Genomic DNA, 20717 nt, shown 5'->3' with positions numbered 1-20717 from the left:
CTGGGGCTTGGGCCTCACTCTAGTGCAGCCCACAGACATGAGGCTCCTACTGGTGTAGCCCACGGGGCATTCAGCACCTGGCCTCTGAGACAAGTGATTTTTGACAAGGATGCCTTGGATCCCTGGGGTGCCTTAAGAGCTTTTCAGGGGTGCCATAGGGATTTCAAAAGGAATCAATGGTGTTAAAAGTAGCAGTCTGGCCTGTTATGTTTCCTCCAAGTTCTTTTCAAAAGAAGAAATTGCTCCATTATCTTTCTGTAGCCAAAAATCTAGTGAAAAAACTAAGAGCTCACAGTGTACAAGGAATGCCTTGAGCCTAAAGAGGGGTGCCTTGGTCTAAAAAGGTTGAGAACTCTATGAATTCCATCAACTCTAATGGCATGAGAAATTATTTTTTGATAAAACAGCTGGATAATGCAATTCAGGGTTACAGAAACCTTGGATTAGCCTACTGTTCACGCCATGATTTTACTGCTAATTGCTATACGGCTCCTATCATACTCTCCCATAGGTAAAGCATATTTTCTTTAGCAGTCAAAAAGAGTAACCGTATTAGCTATGAGGCTCCAAACAGTTAAGCATGTCAAATATTACTTTGGAGTAATATTTTTATCACCATTTGGTATTCATTATGCATGGTTTACATCAGTGGTACTCAGCACTTAGGGGCAAAATTTAAGATGGCTTTCTGATACTTAGTTTCTATACCTAGAAAATGATAAAAAAATTATACATTTTCTTTATACAGAATCTAATTATTGTGGGGTGTTTTAAATTCAAAGTTGTCTTGGATTCAGGTATGTGGTAATACTCCTGCATGGTTTTTTTTAAAGCTAGTCTTACTCCTTCATTTGACCGTACCCTATGAAAATGGTTTACAGTCATGAAAGGAGTTCCTCCCCCATTATACAGAATTCTCAGGTTTGCCAAACCTGGGAGTAATAAATTAATTACAATAGTATGTTGCAGTCACTAGGGTATCTTGGCTAGCTAAGCTTATTTAAGAGAGTAATCCTGTAATTTAAAAGTTTCCTGTAAGTCCAGAAACCTTGTTGGCTAAACAAACTGTACACACCTGTTTTGGCATGAGCTAAAATGTATTTTAAAATTGGTGCTGTGACTGTAGATAATAGCATGAAATAATAGCATTTAAGGGACATAGATAAGATGAGAAGTACTAACAAAGCAGTGCATAAATCTCTTATAACAGTATCAGACCTTTATTGCTACAGGAAAGTGTCCCATGCTCAAAAATGCATTTCAAATATTACTTTATAGATGTTTAAAAAACCAAATTTCCAGCTCAATGGCAGCTTTATAAAAAAAATTAGTGGAGATAAACTCTTAAAATCAAGCAAAACCTTAGTTTTTTTTCAAAATGCAATAAAAATTTCTGGATGTAAACTGCAGAGACTGCAAACATCTAAAAATTATATTCCTATAGTTCTTGCTTTATGCTTTCCTTTGTATCACTGTATTAAACTAAAAATTATAAAACATTATTACTTCTAAAACAGACTGCAACAAGATTCCCAAGTTAAATATAATTATCTGTATACTGGTATGCATTAGGTTTCTGCATAATGTGACTACAAAGCATAAAAGCTATAAAAATGTTAATGGTGTTTTTTTGAAGCAACTTTTTCCATCCTGAAAATATTCTTGTTTTAAAACAGTGGTAGTAGAGAGTAAACATTTGGCTTCAATTAGTTATTTATACAAATGTGTGTGTGGATCTGTCTCAGAAATGGAAAGAGAATATAAAAATTCAGTAACTACTTGGCTCCTGGAACACAGTCTTCTTTCTGCAAAGTTATACCAGTTCAAATAGGAATTTAGGAAGGAAAGATTTAAAATAAAAATGGTGATTTTTTTCTTATAAGAAAGTCTTCTATCAGTTCAGCCATTTTTCCTCTCCTACTTAAACAAAAATAAACAAAACAATCAACATGCAGATTTGATGATGCGTCTCTTAGATGCTCAGCAAAGAACTGAAATCCCTGTCTTTAAATCACCATTGCATCCTTCTGGTCCTAAGGTGTTGTAGGTGTTGGACAGGTGCCAGCATCATTTATACAGCCCTGGGTATCTGTCTTTTATCTATGACAGACTCCTGGGGCTGCTTCATGGAGCAGCTCTATCTGGAATCTCCACAATGCTGTGTATATGCTGAGGACTGAGGTAGTACTTAGGAGACAGCCTGATGGCTGTTTTTTCCTTAATTACCCAGGTGCAGACACAGGGCCCTCCCCCCCCACCCCTACAAGGCTTTTAAAGACATTTTTGCTATTTAAAATGTAGAGCAGATGTGTGCATGTAAACTCATCATGCGAACTGGAGCATAAAATCCTGGCCCCATAGGCTACAAAATTTGTAGCACTACAATAAAAAGGTATGGGCAGCCACACATTAAAAGCCCTTGCCTGGAGCATGACAGTCTTGTTGTCTAGCCAAGGGAGAAATAAGTGGGGTGCTCCCCCTGATCCCAGGATTTAAAGAGTGCATGAGCAAACTAGAACCAGGCAACAATTCCCTAGTCCTGGGCTGCCTGCACTCTGAGCACTTCAAAGGTGAGATGTCAAGAAAGCCTGGTTGTCCTGTCCCTGTTGCTGCTGGGGCTGCCCTGTCCCCATCACTGCACAGTGACAATAGGAAAAGGGCTGCATGTAAGCCTTCATAAGTGGTTAAGGGCTGACCAGGTGGTTTCTGCTATTTTCCCTCTATCTTCCCACACAGCTCCTATCACCTCTGCAGCTGCTCTGTCCACATTACCTGGCAGCAAAGGGGGAAGGACAGCCTGAAAGCTTCCCTCATAGCTCTCTTCTGGCTGGGCTGCAAGGGAGCCTGCTACTGTCCCTCCCTCAACTCCCACAGGGAAGGGGGGAAACACATTAAGACCTGGCCCACGGGTTTAATTAGTCTGGACACGACAAAGTAGTTGCTAGTTTAACAGTAAATTCTTTGTCTCACATCTGCCATTTTTATCCTGGAACAAATGCCTTTAACATATGGCATGTTAAAACTGGTCATGGGAAACTTGCATATATTGAGACAAATATAATGTCTGCAAGGAGCCTTAGAGCATTGTCTAAACCGATTCTGAAGACTACAAGGAAACATGGCCCTCCACTCATTTAATTCTGCTCTGCACACGCCACATTCAGAAACAATGCAGTGAAGTTGCCATAAAGGTATCGCGGCTGTTGGTCATGAGCACCAGGTGGCTTGGTCATATCAAGTGAATGCCGGATCACAGGAACCTGAAGCTGTACTCTGAAGCTTGCAAAGGGTCTAGAAAAGGAGGCAGACTGCTGCACAGATTGCGGGATGCTTGCAAGGATGATTTAGCATCCTTTGGAATCTCTGTAGATGATTGGGAAAGGAGTGCAGAATGCCACTCTGATTGGCAGAGTCAGCTTGCAGATGGAGCAAGGAGCTGCAAGGCAGACTGGATAAAGATTTGATGACTGACATCATAGAAAGAATCTGCTACTTGGATTCAGAGCATTGCTAGCACGTGGGTGTGCCCTACCTGTGGGCGGGACTGTCAACTGTGCATCGGACTCAGCAGCCAAAGAACTCGTCAGCGCATACATCATGCTCTGTAAAGAAAGACGGTGCCAACTGACCCCTGCTATTGCTTGAGATCCGTTTCCATCACAGAACACCCGCATTTTCAGGGGTGGATGGGCACAATGCAAGCAGGTAGGCAGGACAGGGCTTCTCAGTAATGATCTTTTGATCACCATGGAACCAGCATAGATATGTCCATAGGTTAACCAGGAGTTTCTTTTTCTTTTGTTTCATGTAAAATATGCACTCAATGCTACCACCACAGCAGTGCTACGCTTGTTTTTAAAATGCTTTTGGTGATACCACAAATAAAAGACATGATACATGATGGAAGAAATTGTATGGATACGTTTTTAAAGCAAGACCGGGTAGTTATTTACAAAGACTAAAAACACTCATGGAGAATGAACAGCTAATCAAATTCATACGTCCAAAAATACTTTATTCCCATGACATAACTTACTTATATAAGAGGTGCGAAGTTTTTTCACAGACTCTGAATATAAGTTAGAAAGGCCGCACATGCAAGAAGCCACAGTCAGCATACCTTAATGAAGCAATGAGAAGAGGAAAGACGAAGACACCAACATGATTGAAAAAGACAAGCCTATTGAATTAATACAATAGGTTTATATGATGTATTTGCCACACAGACATGCACAATGTCATTGACCAAAATACGAGGAAAAATTAAGTATCTGAGTGCACACTTCAAACCAAAAGCCAACACAACTCAGCCTTCATTATCTTCATGAAAAAGTAGCGGCGTTTTCAACTAACAAGCATCTTAAACATACACAGGATGCGAATGATGGGGTAAATAAATCTTCCTGACAAGATGTTAAAAATGGCAAAAGTAACAGAACAAAACAAGTAGCTTCTAATGCCCTGTGGAATAATTTGTAATTCAACTGTATAAAAGAGAACTGAAGCTAATTAGTGTTCATTTCAAAAGAACTTAAAATATCAAGTCAATCAGATTACTTGCTTTCTTCTCACAGAGGTGAGAAGAGGGGATTTAGTGTTTAAAATAGATGTTTAATTCAATACAGAAATCAGGCTAAAAAAATTATGAAATGCTTTACACGATACAAGCAGCAGAAAATGACCATTTTAAAGTTGTACTCTCAGTTCACTGCATGGTCATTTTGATATTTCCTAAACCCAAGAACTTACTATGAAGGATTTGTTAGAGCATCTGCTAATACTTGGGGCAAAACAGTGTGCAAAGCATTTTAAAAAAACAACTTGCCCAGATCTTTTCCCTGAATAGCTGATCAGAAACCAAATACGTGGATGAAATTTTTCAAACAAACTCTTTTTTATTGAAAAATGCATGTTCTGATGTAACAAAATGTTTCATGAAAATTTTGTCCAACCATTTCAGAAATAGATTTCTATTTCCTTAAGTAACATTCCACCAAGTGAATGTTTTAAAAATGATTTTTTCCACTTTTTCATTTTTGGATATGATATACTTAGAATTTCTGTCAAAAATTCATTTTTCTTCCATAAATATTTTCCCTCAATTTTTCACCCTGTCATTTTATAATTCCAAATTGAAATTATTTCATACCTTGAGTTTTTCTTCCTCAGAGACATAAAACATGCCGGGGCATAACTGGTAGGAGTTATTCTCTTGTTGTGCTCCAGTTCGATAAGTTATTCTGTCCTCTTATTGTAAGCCACCCTGAGTCTTTGTTGGGAATGGTGACACAGAAATTGAATAAATCAAATTTGCTCCTGGGGCAACCCACTTCTACAGGGGTTAATGCAGAATCCTACACTAACCTGTGTGCAAATCAGCAATTTAAGAACCAAATTTCCATGCAGAAAAATGGAGGAGAGAAATGGCACTGGCTCCCTCTGAAAGTGAACCTGGGGCCAGTGCCTGATGGCTAATACTCTGCACAACAGTCTCATGCCTTGCTGCCAGAGCTGTGGTAGGGAAGAGGGGGGAGGGAAGCACCCCACCACCATGGTTGTAGCACCGACAGCCCATGGCCCACTTGCCCTCTCTTAGTCTGACAGCAATAGCATGCTGCAGGAGCATAACTATGAAACATTTTTAGTTGTGAGAAATTTGAAACTAACAGCAGCTGAAGCAAAACCAGCCAGATATTTTTACCCTGAGGGCTTCTTATCTAGGTAGTGAACCTAACTAATTCAAATGTTTATTCTAGCATTTGGAGTCCAAAGCCTAACTGAAGTGGGGCTCACTGCCAGAAGCATCTGGTGTCCACTTGCTGACAGCACAACTTGTTTTTCTAACAAGACCATATAAAAGATAACAACAAAAGAAAAAAAAAATGGGGTAAATTACAGAGGATAAGAAAACTACAGTACTGTAGTTAGCAAGAAGATTGTAATGTCCGGTATTAAAAATACCTCCCCACAGAAGATTCTGAATGGCAAAGAATCATCATCTGTAAGAACATGAATTCAAATTGTTCTTCTCATTTCAAAAGATGAGAAATATAGCATTCAGATATAAATGCACATAATTTATATGTTGCTAATGGGCATATCTTTAAAGTAGTGACTGATTTGAGTTCTGAAGATGGGTGTAATTAGCTGAAAAGCAACTTCCAGGACTTCTTACCTCCTGACGGCTGCCGAGTTTTTCGGGGAGATCGAGGTTCCCTACGATAGGGATCATTAGAGCCATACAATTCAATGGTGCCTAGGTTCAAGAGCACTGTCTTCTGGAGGTAATCAACCATTGCAATACCATTACAGTTGCCAAATACTACTCTGGAAAAAGGAGGAGGAAGAAGAAAAAGAAAGATTATGGCTTCAATGAAGACAATGATAATCAAATGTTGCTACCATTTTTTATTCTAAAACTTAAAACTATACTTGACCAAACCTTGAAAACTCATGCTACTTTCAGTGAACCTGGAAAAAAAAGTGAGTTAACACATTAAGTCATAATTCTGGTCTATAAAATAACATTTCCTGCTCCATGAGACCACTTGATGCAATTATAGCTCCTGATTTTACTAAGTGAACTTTTCAGTGATTTTAATCCTGCTTGGCTCCATAGTCAACAAAGCTATGAAATGATGTTTCTGGTGATATACACGCACATGCCAACTCAGATATGGGTGATAACTATAGCAGAAGGAACCTCCACCTTGAGATTAAGATTAAGATTCCAGTTATGGTTGCAGATATTGCAATTTGTTGGCATATAGCAAAACTATCCCTTTTATTTGCAAGGAGCAGATTCCATCTGGAAGATAAATTTCTGCAATTAATTTTGTAAAACCTATTCTTTACAGCAGATGTCTTCCCCTCCCCCCCACATTTAAGTTTTATCAAGAATTAATATTTTCCTAGGTATACGGTTGAAGAGAGTCATACACATGTTTGGTGCTATACAGTATAAGTAGATGTTGTTCACATAGTACATTAACAGAAAAATTGCACAAATTAACCAATGTTGGATTCGAATAAAGAAGCCCTGAGAGACTTTGGATCTTTTCTCCTACTGAATGCCAAAGGTATCTCTTAAAACTTTTAAAGTGAATGAGTACTTGATCATTCAGTTTTATTTTAGGACCAATAGCCAATATTGCTATCATTATGGGTAAAAGATCCAGCAAAGTTCCTATTAATAATTTCTGTTATCAAGAACTTCTAATTGTTCAGAAGTCCAGGACAGCTGGAGAAAGTCCTTTTTGTTTACATATGTTTCTAGAATTCTACTTATATATACAAATCAATATATTTTAGAGTTTTTGTAGCTGGCAAACATTTGGGATTTATACAAAAGCAAATTTCAACTGTGTTAAATTTCATCCATCTTTTCTGTCCAAAATGTCAAAATTTAAAGGAACAGCTTAACACTTTTTTTTTGTAAATTCAAATGGATTAATTTAGGATATACTGTAGCAATGAGTTTATAAATTTATGTTAAGTGACTGTTCACCACAATCAAAATCACAAATACGGTCTTCTTAAAGACCAACCACTTCTGTGAAATTTATTACAAATGTGAATAATATAGAATATACTTACAGGCCATAGGCAGAGTTGACTGCCAGACTAGTTATTTGCTGAGGAGGTTCTCCACTCACCCACACGAGCTGAATAACCAGTTCAGTTTGGTAACCCGCAGACTGCTTAAGGGGAGAATTTTTGACTCTGCAATTTAAATAAAAATGTGTTATATCTTCTCCATATGGTGAAAGGTTATTGGCACAATTATATCTTATTGTTTTATACAAAAGACACTAATTAAGTAGTATTTAATTTTCCAATGTACCATAATATAATACGTGCAAACCAACAATAATACTCATCATTGATACTCATGGCTTTAATAGATCATGCATGTGTCGCAAATGATGGGTTCTTAAGTTGGGGGAAAGTGTCATTGTTGATTCTAATAGAACTGTGCATGGACAAGGGATCTGAATGTGAATGGATGACCTGCCTAACTCAGGCAAGTACAGACTTCCAGGAAAAGGATGATGGTACATTAAGGCAGGCATAGGTGACAGAAGTAGTACTTAAGCAGTTGGTAACAGGACCAAATTTGGAGAAATGGCAGGTAAATAGGAAAAAATTCTGTAAGCCTTTTACTTTTACATTCATCAGTACACTTAGGGATGCTTCTTAGATTAAACTTAAAGGGCATGAGAAAAGACCTGACCCTCCCCATTCCTCACTTAAAAACAAAACAACAGAAAATCTAACATGATCAGCAATATCAGCAGCCTTTTTACTCACTCCTAGTATCTTATTCTCACTAATGGATCATTTTTTTTTAAATTGAATTTGTCATGTATAACAATGCAGTAAAACTCTGCTCCAATTTTTCCTGTTCTTTTCCCTAGCTTTAAGTTAAAAAATGGTCCTTCATATTCAATGATTCCTTAGAAATCAGTCATGTTCAAGAGTTCCCCCCCATAAAGAAAACAAAAATGCTTATAGAATCCAGTAGCTAAACCTTTGGATATAACCCAGAATGAAAATCTAAAATCAGGTCTTTACTTTTGCAACTAAGAGAAATAAAGTATGTTCTAGCCTAAATAATAAATCTGCAATTGAGGGCGTGTTGGGCATTGTATTAGGTTAAAGATCCAAAGGCATAATAATTTCCCTCATCCAAGGATCTAATGCAGGAACCCAACTCATCAATGTGTATCATTCCTCAAAAGAACCAAAGATGTTGTGTCAGATGAAAAAAAACAAATTTGTTTTTCCAATATAAAGTCTGCCTGTGACAATCAAAGCACTTTGTTGGAGGCTGATGAAGTGTTTATATGACTACAATGGCTCCTGTAGTAAGGCATGACACTTGCAATGCATGGGCTATCAAACAAAGTACTGTAGCCATATGAGGGCAGGTGTTGCACACCCACCCATCTGCCAACCAACAGAATTGGTGTGTCACAGAAGTTACATTACTTCTGGTTCAAGAGCTAGTGCTCATGGACCAGACAGAGCATGTCTCAGCGTGGTGCTGTCTTGTGCTACAACAGTATAACCAGGTAGACATCCTTTAGAATGTGTTGACTGCATGGAACATTTGTTTTAAATGCGGAATTGACCTTCTGGTGATCCCCAAAGACCCACTATAAAAATCAAAAAGAAAACGATGCATTAAAACAGAACGTCTAATTCCACCTTTCATCCTGGTATTTCCCAAAATCTGGGAGAAACTGTTGTCCATCAAGGAATGTATCTATATGCAAAGACAGATCAATCAATTATTCTTCAGTCTGAGATCTTTCATTCCTAAACCAAGCTACAGTGGCTGAAAATAATACTTTAAAAACATGAGGCCAACAAATACATTAAGATTTATATGAATGTTTCCCAAAATAGAGTGCATGCCTGCTGAGGAAACATGAAAGAAGCTACAGATATGACAGTTGCATAAATTAAGCTACGTAGCTCTAATTGTTACACGAGGGCAGTGGTTGGCAACCTTTTTAGGCTGCAGGCTGTAGTGACTCAGTTCAGGTCATGGGTGAGTAGACAGGCTAATGCTAGGACCACAGGCATGTGGTCACACGAGGAGAAGCAAATGTTGCCAGTACTTCTGCATGTGGCAACATGGGAAAAATGACTGCTGCCAAACGCCCTGCCACCAAAGCCCCATGTCTGCAAACCAGATCAAATAGATCTGTGGGCTAAATCCAGCATGTGGGCAATAGGTTTCTGACCCTGTGCTAAGGAGTTCATGAATGCTAGGCCACTTTTCTTGCTGATTGGCTTAATTCTTCCTAAAAGGTGGCACAGCTTTCAAAGTTAGAAAAGCACTCCCCTTGGATAGGGCAGGATTAGACATTCATTTTTTTCTGTAGTATCATGAAAGCACACAAGTATTTGTATTGTGTAGACTTTCCATGGTTTTGTCATCTATAAACGCAATGAGGGGGTACTATATGAGGTACTATAAACTTTTTTGGTTTTTATACTCACTTTAAACATGGGACATTATCACGAAGCCCATCAGATGAGCTGCTACTAGTTGATGGATGAGACTGGGGGGCAATGGACTGAGGATTGGAACCTGTGCCTGGAGTTGGCAAAGGTGGCACTTGCTCACCATCTGGGGATTCTATGTCATTTATTTCATACAACAGCCGGACTTCAAGCATCTGAAAATTAAACCAAACAAAAAAAATGAAAATAAAGCAGTTATCTCGGTGTCTTGTAAAGTCTCCATAAATTTCTGACATTTGCCTTGCAAAAAACATCAATTATGTAGAAACATGTACATGAATTAAACAAAGTACTAATAAAAACTCATATGGTATGATCAATATCCAAGACAAATTTCTGTATACTAAAGCAGTTCAATAACTTCCCCTGAGTATATGGGGTCTCTCAAAAATAACTGAAATAGGAAAAAAGTTAATGCTGGTGAGATTTAGAACATTACTGTGAAACTTACTGTGAAAAAACCTAGTTATTTTACAGTAATTGAAATGAAGCTATTACTACTGTTTCCCAAACAAAAAAATACATACTACATTAAAAGTGAAGTGTTGTAACACTATGTTCTCAGTCACAAAACATCTTTTTTTTTTTTTTACATAGTTCAAAATGCTTAATTGAGAAAGATACAAGAATGACACACAAAAAAAACCTGAATACTGTAAAGCTAGCGCAGCAATACTGCTTACTGAGTTGCTTAGCTACACTGAACTATACATTGTAGAGGACATTAAACAGGTTTTATCATTAACTCAATTTCCTTTGCTTTTAATTAATTTCCTTTAAAATTTGAAAATTACTTTATTGAAGTTATGCAAGGCAAATTTCCACTACGTTGTTTTTAACATGGTTACTTGTCAATGTGGCAGAGGGACCAGAAAGCAGGGGGACAGGCACCAGTGGGGAAGGTGTGGGGCAAAGGTGGTAGGGGTCAGGTGTCAAGAGAAGCCTGCACTGGGGAGGATAGGGGGGCAAGGGGAAGGGATGCCAGGGATAGGGGGCAAGAGGGTCTGACTCCTCATTGCTGCTTTCCCCACTACAGGATTTGGGGGGATGACTTAAAGCGACCAGCCACTAACTAGATTCTATACATGGAGAATTAGAGTACATTTATTATTTCCCTTGTATAGAATCTAAATGATTAGGACTAGGGACAGACATTACACATAAACCGGTTTAAGTGATCAGAAACCGTTTTAAACCTATAACAAAACAGATGTTCAGTGCACATAAACCAGCTTAAAAATGGCTGATACTGGTTTGAGATAAACCTGGTTGACTGTAGTATCAGACTTAACCATTTTGGATCAAACCGGTTTATGCAATTTTTGTTCCACACCCCTATCTGGTTTAGCTTAAATCAAAGTCCCCCAGCATTCCAGATGTTTTGCAGCACTGGGCAGGGCTCTACTCCAGCAAGCTGGGCTGGCCGTTCCCCTCTGCTCCCTGGCTGGAGCTCCAGCAGAGACAACAGGCACAGCAGCATCTGCCTGGTTTCCCCATGAGCTCCCCCAACTACTCCCTGCTCAAGCAGGGATTCCCTGCTCCCCTCTCCCAGAGCACGGACCGTAGCCAGCATGTGGTATGCTAGCTAATGCTGAGAGGTGTCTATGTAAGGCAGACAGGACAGTGTCCACTTAGGGCTTTTTGGAGCTAATCAACAGCTCAGCTGGTAATGTCCCTCTGCTCCTTCCTTGGAAAAAGTTGTTTAAGAAGAACTTGAACTAATGAGAGAGGCTTTTGTTTTCTTAATGGGCTGATAAACACTGTATTATCAACTCCCTGCTGGGTTGGGGGACAGGAATGGTGATGATACCCCTCCCTAATCTGAGCATCCTGCTGGGCCCTAGCCATGCTCAGCTCAGCATAGTGGAAGGGAAGAGAGGTCTGCTTTAGCACCCCAGTTTCTAGCCTGAGCCACTGCAGCCATGTGCCTGGATTTCTTCAGTTCAGAGGGGATGTCTGTGTGATTACAAACTTCAAAATGGACACAGGACTCTGGGTGAGGCCTCACTAGTGTTAAGTAAATCAGAATAATCACTTCAAATAATCTGGAAGGTAAAATCCTGTTAACACAACCCACTATGGTGCCTTTTTTTTTTTGGCAACAAAAGCAGTTGGCCCATATTCATCTTATGGTCCACTGCAATCCGTGATTAATCTCTGCTTTACTGCAGCCTAGCCAATCATTTCCTGGTGTGTATTTGTGCACGGGAATATTCCATGCCAAGTGTAGGACTTTGCATTTGCCCTTGTTAATTTCATCTGGCTGATTTCAGATCATTTATCTAATGCATCCAAGTCATTCTGGATCCTAGCCCTACCCTCCAGAGTGTTCGCAACTCACCAAATTTGAGATTATCTGTAAATCTGCTAGTCGAAATTGTTAATCCCATAGTCAAAATTGTTAATTAAGATATTCATACTTAAATACCAGACCCAAGACAGACCCCTGGGGAACTCCACTTGTTACTTCCTCCCAACTAGATGTCGAACCATTGATGATTATTTGTTGAGTGTGATGATCCAACCAGTTAAGTATGTACCTTACAGTCAACGTATATCACACCCACTGCTCTCCCCTCATCCACAGAGCCAGCCAAATTATCACAGAAGGAAAACAGATTGGTCAGGCATGACTTGATCTTGGTGAATCCATGTTGCCTGTCTCTGATCAATTTATTCTCATAACGGTGCATTGAAAGAGGTTCTTTTAGGACCTGCTCTAGGATCTTTCCAAGTATCAAAGTCAAACTGACTGGCTAATAATTCCATGGAATCTTCTCCTTCCCTTTCTTAAAAATAGGCAATATATTTTCAGTTTTCCAGAGATCCAGGACCTCTTCCCAACCTCCGTGATCTCTCAAAGATGAGGTCTGTGAAATTACCTAAGCCAGTTCAGTCAGTACCCTAGGATGTATCCCATTGTCATGCTGCAACATGGATACCGAGGTCTGGGGCCATTTAGGGATTGAGGTGTCGACCAGATTGGGATGGGTGAGCAGAATTCAAGGACAAACCAGGCCAGGAAGCCAGGAAGTCAATCTGAGAGTGAGTGAATGGAGTCATGCAACTGGGAGATCTAGTAAGAGCAGAGTTGAGGAGCAAGCTGAGTCAAGAAGCCAAGAGATCAGGTAGAGTGGAGCAAGCCAGAAGGAACAGAGAAGCGGCCTTGGTTGAGTCCTGTTGTGCAGACACTTCCTGTTCCTGTGCAGGGGTTTATATGGGGGAAGTGGAGGGTCACTTTGACCCTAGCCAGCTACTCCAGCCACAGGTAATAGGTAGAGGTTAGGCACTCCAGAAGGCTTTAGGTCAGCCTGGATCAGTGTGGGCTAATAAGGACCAGGTGGCAGACCAGGATGAGCATTTGTGTCCACCAGGCCAAGGCCACAGGTTAAAGACTATGGCCTAACACCAATTTGGCCCTGCTGACTTGAAAGCTTTCTAACATCTCAAAGTAATCCCCATTTTGCTCTATTTATCTACTTCACTACCTTTGCTGCCAACTGCACTTGTGATCTGGTTGCTGACTTTATTCATGAAGACTAAATTAAAAAAAGAGGTTAAATACTTCTGCCAACTCTGCAGAATTCTGAAAATGAAGACTGAAGTCCTTTAAGCATGTGGTTATCTTGTACTAATATTTAAAGTTAAGCATTATTTAAAAGCATAGGTTGACTAAGGCTATACTTACAAATTTCTATAATAAGAAAAAAACCCCCTTTAATTCAATTTTCTGCAAGCAGCTGTTTCTAGTTTGCATATTTCCTGTGTGTCAATTTCACCAACTGGATGAATGTAGGAACAATCTAAAACAATAACATTTCTATTATAACAAAATGCCATAACATTTTTAAAAAGCAAACAGTATGCTATTACCGGAATAACTTCTGTTGTCACTTCTTGTTTGCTAAACCTGTAAATGATAACGTGTGCAGAAACTCCTGCTATGCACAGCATCCTACTTTCTGGAGACCATGAGATGATTTGAATAGCATAGGGATCTTCATCTACTATGTCTGTGTTTGGTCTGTCATCCTTATTCCGTGATTTTTCAAAAACTTTAGCTGTTTTGAGCTTGTAAAGAACTTGCAGTGTTACTAGGAATAAATCAAAATGCACAAAAGTTAATTTTCAATTTATCATCTTTCCCAATTTATTTTTTGGACTCTCTTCCATTTAACTATGGGAACAAGTTATGTTAAAAAAAAAAAAGAGGGCAAAGTAAAAGCAACAGTTACACAGTGTTGACATTCTCCTATAATAACAATGTATCTATAGGTCAAGACTTTTTTTTAAAAAGGGAAAAATCTCAACCTTATTAAATCTAGGCTAAATCTGCTTATTTTTCTTAGGATACAAACATATGTTGCATTTGTCCCTGGACAAGTTGTGCCTGCCTGTGTTTGTCCCTAAACAAACAACAGAAGTATTCTGTGATTGGCAGGTACACACATGGCTCTTCTAATCAGAGTTTAGTGACAGCATGAATTCATTGCTGATTTTTTGCCATTGATTCAATGATGCAATCCTAGAACAACTGTTCAGATGCACTTTGAGATGTCCTTATAGTACTTTTTACCCTGTGAACTTTTTTAGGGATTGTCCTGGGCAAAAAGACATGGACATTTGATGACTGTACTTTGTCTCAGAACAAAATGGTTTATCCCTGGAAAAATGTGGTACCTGTTAGTAGCCTTAGCTGGAAATGAAAAGAGTTAAAAAAAACTGCCAAAATTGAATAGCCATGCAAAGGAAATAATACACCAACAGGTTAAGGAGGAACTTCTTTCATACAATAAAAGTTTTTATATTTATAGCATATCAAACCTAATAAAGTCTTAATTTCATGCTCTGTCAGAAATACCTGTATGACCTAAGCTTTGGATCAACTGATTTGACAGATGTGCTTATGGATATACTTAAGTCAGGCTTTTCTAGCATAAACTATGAATCACATATTCCTAGTTATTCTTAGTGGCTGTTATTTATTAGTAATTTATATTTTGTGAATGTCTATAATCTTCTGTAATACATAAACAAATAAAAGGAAGTTAATGACCCATTTCACTAAAGCTCCACTGCTTCAGAAGTATATTCTTCTCTCCCATATCTGCTTGCTGAGGGAGAAGAAAACCAAGACAAAACCTGTTCCAATGAAAAGTTTTCTCTAAGGCAGCAGGATTCAAACACTGAACTATTCAAGTAAACTTAACAGGCTGAGAGTTTAGTTCATTTAATTTCAGGTATTCATAAGATATGGACTGTTTTGTGAAGCAGTCAATATGAATATCCTTTGGACAATGACATTCCATTACAAAAATAGGCGAGTTTAAGAAAAATCTACTCAATAAACAAGTTACAATAATTATTTATATGCTTACTTGCAGACGCATCCCAAAACTTGATTGATCCATCAGCATGCCTAGGAAATAAATAAAAGTAAAAATAAAAAGAGTGTTCCTGAAAAAAAAGGTTAAGCCAGATTTAGACTAGCTTACCTAACCATTTGACCATAAACCATAGAATTAACATTCTGATTAGTACCTGTTGCACCGTAAAATGCCATTTAAAAATAACTGAAATAATCAATAGTAATGCAAGGTCTTTACATTTTCAAAGTGTATCAAGCTGAACATTGGAAGTGTCTGATCTCTGATGACGTGTTGTTTAAGGAAGATTCTTATCCAGCCAGCTAGCCTTTTCAAAGGAGCCCAAAGAGAGCTAAGGCACGCGAATTAGTTGAATTTCAGTAGAAATTTAACATCTGCCTCTGAAAATGCTAGCCACAGATTAAATCTTCAGAACAGAGGCAGTTTTATCCCCAGAGATATCTTTGCTTTACTTCATTTTGAGAAGTTATTAGAATGTCATGTATTAAATTATGATGACAAACAGATTTAACTGTCAGCCTTTTTAAAAAAGTACAACTGACATTTGATTACTGAACTCAACAACTTGCAAAATGGATACATATTTAAAAACAGTACTGCAAGAAAGCCTAGGAAGTCAATTAAATAGATCAAACATCATCACAGAAACTATAATGAAAAGAGGGAATAGCAAGTGTCTCAGGGGTACTTACAGAAAGCAAATGAAATCTATCTGGGGAGGCAGCTTACTATACTGGATATACTTCTCGACTCATCATTACTGCTTTCCTCGTCTCATTTTCATGCAATTTGTACACAATAAATAAAATAAAATGTGCTGTTGCATATTACATAACAGAATGGGAAGCACATTTATTTCTGTGTTTTGCCTTGAACACTTTTTTCCTGGATTCCTGCAGTCCTTTGTCTGCATCACTACAATAACACTGTTACCTTGTTTTGCATGAAGCTACAGCTCTCTTCTCTACTTATTGTTGCTTTAAATTGTTTTAACACCAAACACATAGGCATACATTGAAACCAGTCAAAAAGTTCTCCAACTATCAAACAAGAGATACATTAGATACTTATTACTATTTTTTGACATTAGTATTCAGAAGCTTTAACTCTTAACAAGGTGCTTAAGGCACACTTAATCATTCATACCTCTCACATACACCACTGTTTTCAGTAGGTGAAGCGAATAAAAAGCACACTAGCATTCTTTTTATTCAGTTACTGAAGTTGCATCGTCTCACTTACCCTGTAATAATTATCTCTGGGTAACTCTGAGTGACCAAGCCCCAGTTGCCTCCACTGATAGGCCATTCCTAGAAAGTTAACAACAAATACACTGAAAAAGCCTGACAAGTAATGCTGATGCTTTAAAAGAGATATATGCATTAGATACAGTACCTTTTTACTGTAACCTTGACGTTTCTGCCGAGCCCCCACTGAATAAAGTGCAGGAATGAGGTCCACAGGACAGTCAGCAAAATATTCACAACAGGTAACAGGAGATTCATGTATAGTCAAAGGGTAGGGATTCTCAAATATAGGATACCTTTTATGGAGGAAGGGAAAAATTGTTAAGCAAAGAACAACAATTTCTTTTACTGCAAATTACAAATGAATCAAAGTCTGTAAGTTTATAAATGTACTCCATTTTTAACTTCAAAATGGGCAAACGAGTCAGAAACCAGTATAGACCGATATGCCATCCTCTTAGGTCAAGATCCAGGCTTTTTTGTCCATCTGCAATGTGCTTAGTACACTCCAGGGAGAACTGTGGGTGCTATCGTACACAGTAATCAAAAATAGTTTGCCTGCAGTGGATCACAAGGAAATGTAGGCTACTGCTCCTTGCAATGAATGCTCATTCAATGCAATTTGTCAAGTATTAAATTGCACCAGCAACTGCAAAGCTACTTCCAGTCGTTGAATGTCACATTTTAAAGTTGTCTTTTTTTTAAGTTTCTGTAGTAGCAAAAATGAAAGTAAGTTACTGAGATCTAGTACTCAAACTCTGAAGATACTGTATTTATCTGAATCCAAGACAACTCTAAATTTAAGATGACACCCCTTCCAATAATTAGATTTCATACATAGAAAATGTATAAAGATTTGTTATAATTTTTCCATATATAGAAGTTGGAGGGTCATCTACAATTCATGACCCCCCACAATGACTGCAGTGAAGAAAGCCATGCCAGGGCAGAGAGGCAGTGGGGGAGTCAAAGTAACTACATGGATGGAGGGAGGGAATGATGTGGATATACAGCATATCTGGACTTCTGTAAGGTCCCACACAAACTTCTCATAAACAAATTGGAGAAATGTGGGGTAGATAAAACTACTAAAGGTGAATAAGTTAACTGGCTCAACAGCTGCAAGCAAAGGCTAATTATTAACAGGTCCATGTCAGAATGGTAGAAAGTTCTGAGTGGAGTCCCACTGGGATCTGTCCTTGGCCCAGTGCTGTTCAACATGTTTATTAATGATTTGGATGTGGATATAGGAAGCTTCCTGAGCAAGTTTGCAGACAACACAAAACTGCGAAGGGCTACAAATACAGCGGAGAATGCAGGGACAATTTAGTAGGATTTTGACAGATTTACCCCATGGTCAGACTGTTACAGACTGTGGGGTTTTTGCCTTCTTCTGTAGTGGGGGGGGGACATGGCCCTCTACCCTGGATCTCTTGAGCATATACTGACAACATTTCAAATAAGCTGGATGTTGGCTACTGTGGCTCTCCTGCTTTACCTGTGGCAAGTTAGGGTGTTAGGTCTGGGTTGACAGTAGGCTTATGGAGATTTTAGATTCAGGCAGGTCGTTGGACTAGATGAGCTCTGGAGATCCCTTCCAACCCTAGTTCTCTACAATTCTGTGATAGAATTAAAACATTCAACAAGGAGAGATAGGAAAGCAGGCAATCGGGCCATGAAGATGTGCTTTTAAACTTAGTTTTATTCTACTGAAAAGTATTTCCGATGTATTATGAGAATCCAGGACTGAATTATAGTTAACCATAAGCATCGCTGCTTAAAAATTGACAGATGTTTTATCATTGTTATATAATCATTGCTGTGAAATGAAAGTATTCTGCACACCTCAGATGGTTCACAGATTAAGTATCACTCATGTAGGGAACAATCCAGCATTCTTAAGGATGTATAACTTCATGACCTGATAAGCTTTCCTCAACTAGTCCAATTGCATGGATATCCATAATTCTTTTTCTCTAGCCTTTAATGTGTGGTTGAAGACATGAAGGCTGTTGTGGGGAGGTGGTTTCAATCTCTGGTGGTACAATTGTTTTCATTACTGACAACTGTTTCATGCTCGACCCTTGGGAGGGCTGCACACTGCAATTTCACCTTGTATTTTTCTAATAAAGGTTTAAAAAGTCTAAAAAGTCTCTCTCATTCATATACTCCTTCCATCCCACAAAGAAAAATATTTTAATGGGTGACTAGGACATTTTTAAAAATAAAACATAACAAAACTCAAATAAAATAGAAGTTGACTACTGGCTGTTCTGCTCAGCACAGAAAAAACTTTGCTGTAAGAATGAACTCACTAAAGAGTTCTTATGAGTTAATAACCTGAGAAAAGTAGATCAATAAGGCAATCGGAGTTAAGACCTCTTCTACTTCTACGCCAAATACTTAGCCATAGGCTGTAGTTCTGGACAATCACAAAGATACAGAAGTGTTTATTATCATTATTATTGTTGTTGTTATTTTATATGCATCTCAAATCAGAATGTGGAAGTTAGATGCTCTTTTAAATGGGTTTTGTTCTGAAAGATCTAGTTGGAAGTTTTAATAAGGCTAGTACCTCAAACACAACTACAGTAAGCTGGAAATTGAAGTCTTAATAAATATTATTTCCCATCACAAACAGAAGACTCAGAGGTGCTACCACATGGATCCACAGCAGACTATATATAATTAAATAATTATAATTAAGACAACACACTGCATATGCCTTCAGCTATACTCCATATCCTTACCCGTTTTGTGCAAGGTCAATAAGTACTAAATCCTTTTCAAGAAGAACCACCACAGCATATGGTTCCTGAAAATCTGAAAAACAGATCAAAAGCCAAGTTATCCATCATCATTTGAGGTTTTTTTTTTTTTTTTTTTAAACTTACATACTCAGGGAGTCCACATTTGAAAAGCTGCATCCAGAGATATGAGTGTTCCACACAAGGGTCTAAAGATCCCTTTCACCTATCTTTGTTTTTTCCCCATCTCAGTTAAACCAATATTAAAGACTTGGGGGAAGAAAAAAGGGGGAATGGGGGAAGGAAGATGAGTGTGCACCTGCAAAAACAGTATTTACTGAAACGGAAGTTTCTCAACTGATAAGCAAATTTCCACTTGAGTGCCAGTTTGACAAAGGAAGGAAGAAAATAGAAGCCAATTCCAAAACATCAGTTTGCAACCTTAAGGTAGGCCAGAGATTCTGAACCAAGGATATCTTCAAAACTGAAGACAGGAAATCAGTCAATAATGTAGTAGACATCAGAATCATAGAATACTTGTTTGGCCAGATTCTTTTTCACTTGGGTGTTGAATTGCACCTTTAGCATTTCAGCTTTGGGCAGGAAAAAAGAACAGTGCTAACATGAAGAACCCAGGAGGCAAGCTTCACTATTAAGTCACTGAACATAATGGCCTGTTACAAATAAATATCTAGGTCAGGGGTAAGCAACCCTTGGTACATGTGCCAGAGTATGGCATGCAAAGGCATTTTCCTTGGCACTTGCACCTTGGGGAAGGGGCCAGGCCTGTGCTGCCACAACAGGGATCAGGCCTCTTGCAGCTCCCCTGTTGTCTGCCCCTGACATGCCAACATCTTACAAGTCGAGGTTGTGAGCGTTTTTGGCACTGCCCAAAAACGTTGCTGACCCCCAATCTAGGTATATTAATAAGTACTCTTACTGAAACCTGCTGCAACTCAATGTCTCACTAAGACAGTGATTCTCAACTAGCGTGCCATAGAACTCTGGGATATCCTGAGATCCCTCTAAGGGTGCTACAAAAGGTTAACATTGTTAGATTGCAAACATGGATTCACAAGATTTCACATAAGAATCTATAACGTTAAAACATCAATATGTTGTGATTTGAGTTTTTTGCAATAGAAGAATTGCTCTATTATTTTTCTGTAGTCCAAAAAAGTAAAAACTAAGAGCTGGCATTCTGAGGGGTGTCTCAACTCTAAAATGGTTGAGAACCACTGCACTGAGACCACTGACACAAACATATACTCCAATTAATAGTGGTGAACTAATATAAATTA

General features: G+C 38.5%; 1 protein-coding gene across 5 annotated transcripts in view; it reads right to left on the bottom strand.

The window, feature by feature from the left end:
- STXBP5 (syntaxin binding protein 5) overlaps positions 1-20717 on the bottom strand; it is a 215377-nt gene that overhangs the window by 54565 nt on the left and 140095 nt on the right. For all 5 annotated transcript variants that reach the window (XM_019488355.2, XM_019488356.2, XM_014605540.3 and 2 more), the window contains exons 11-18: positions 19420-19492; positions 16818-16965; positions 16665-16732; positions 15414-15454; positions 13909-14129; positions 10012-10190; positions 7597-7722; positions 6176-6327 (exon numbers count right to left, since the gene is read on the bottom strand). In XM_019488355.2, the coding sequence (XP_019343900.1) occupies positions 6176-6327; positions 7597-7722; positions 10012-10190; positions 13909-14129; positions 15414-15454; positions 16665-16732; positions 16818-16965; positions 19420-19492 (1008 nt within the window). The remainder of the gene's footprint in view (positions 1-6175; positions 6328-7596; positions 7723-10011; positions 10191-13908; positions 14130-15413; positions 15455-16664; positions 16733-16817; positions 16966-19419; positions 19493-20717) is intronic.

This window comes from Alligator mississippiensis, chromosome 1, assembly GCF_030867095.1.
Source record: "Alligator mississippiensis isolate rAllMis1 chromosome 1, rAllMis1, whole genome shotgun sequence".
NCBI classification, from domain to species: Eukaryota; Metazoa; Chordata; order Crocodylia; family Alligatoridae; genus Alligator; species Alligator mississippiensis.
The sequence above is the reverse complement of the archived record's forward strand: the minus strand, read 5'-3'. Positions and strand labels throughout refer to the sequence as shown.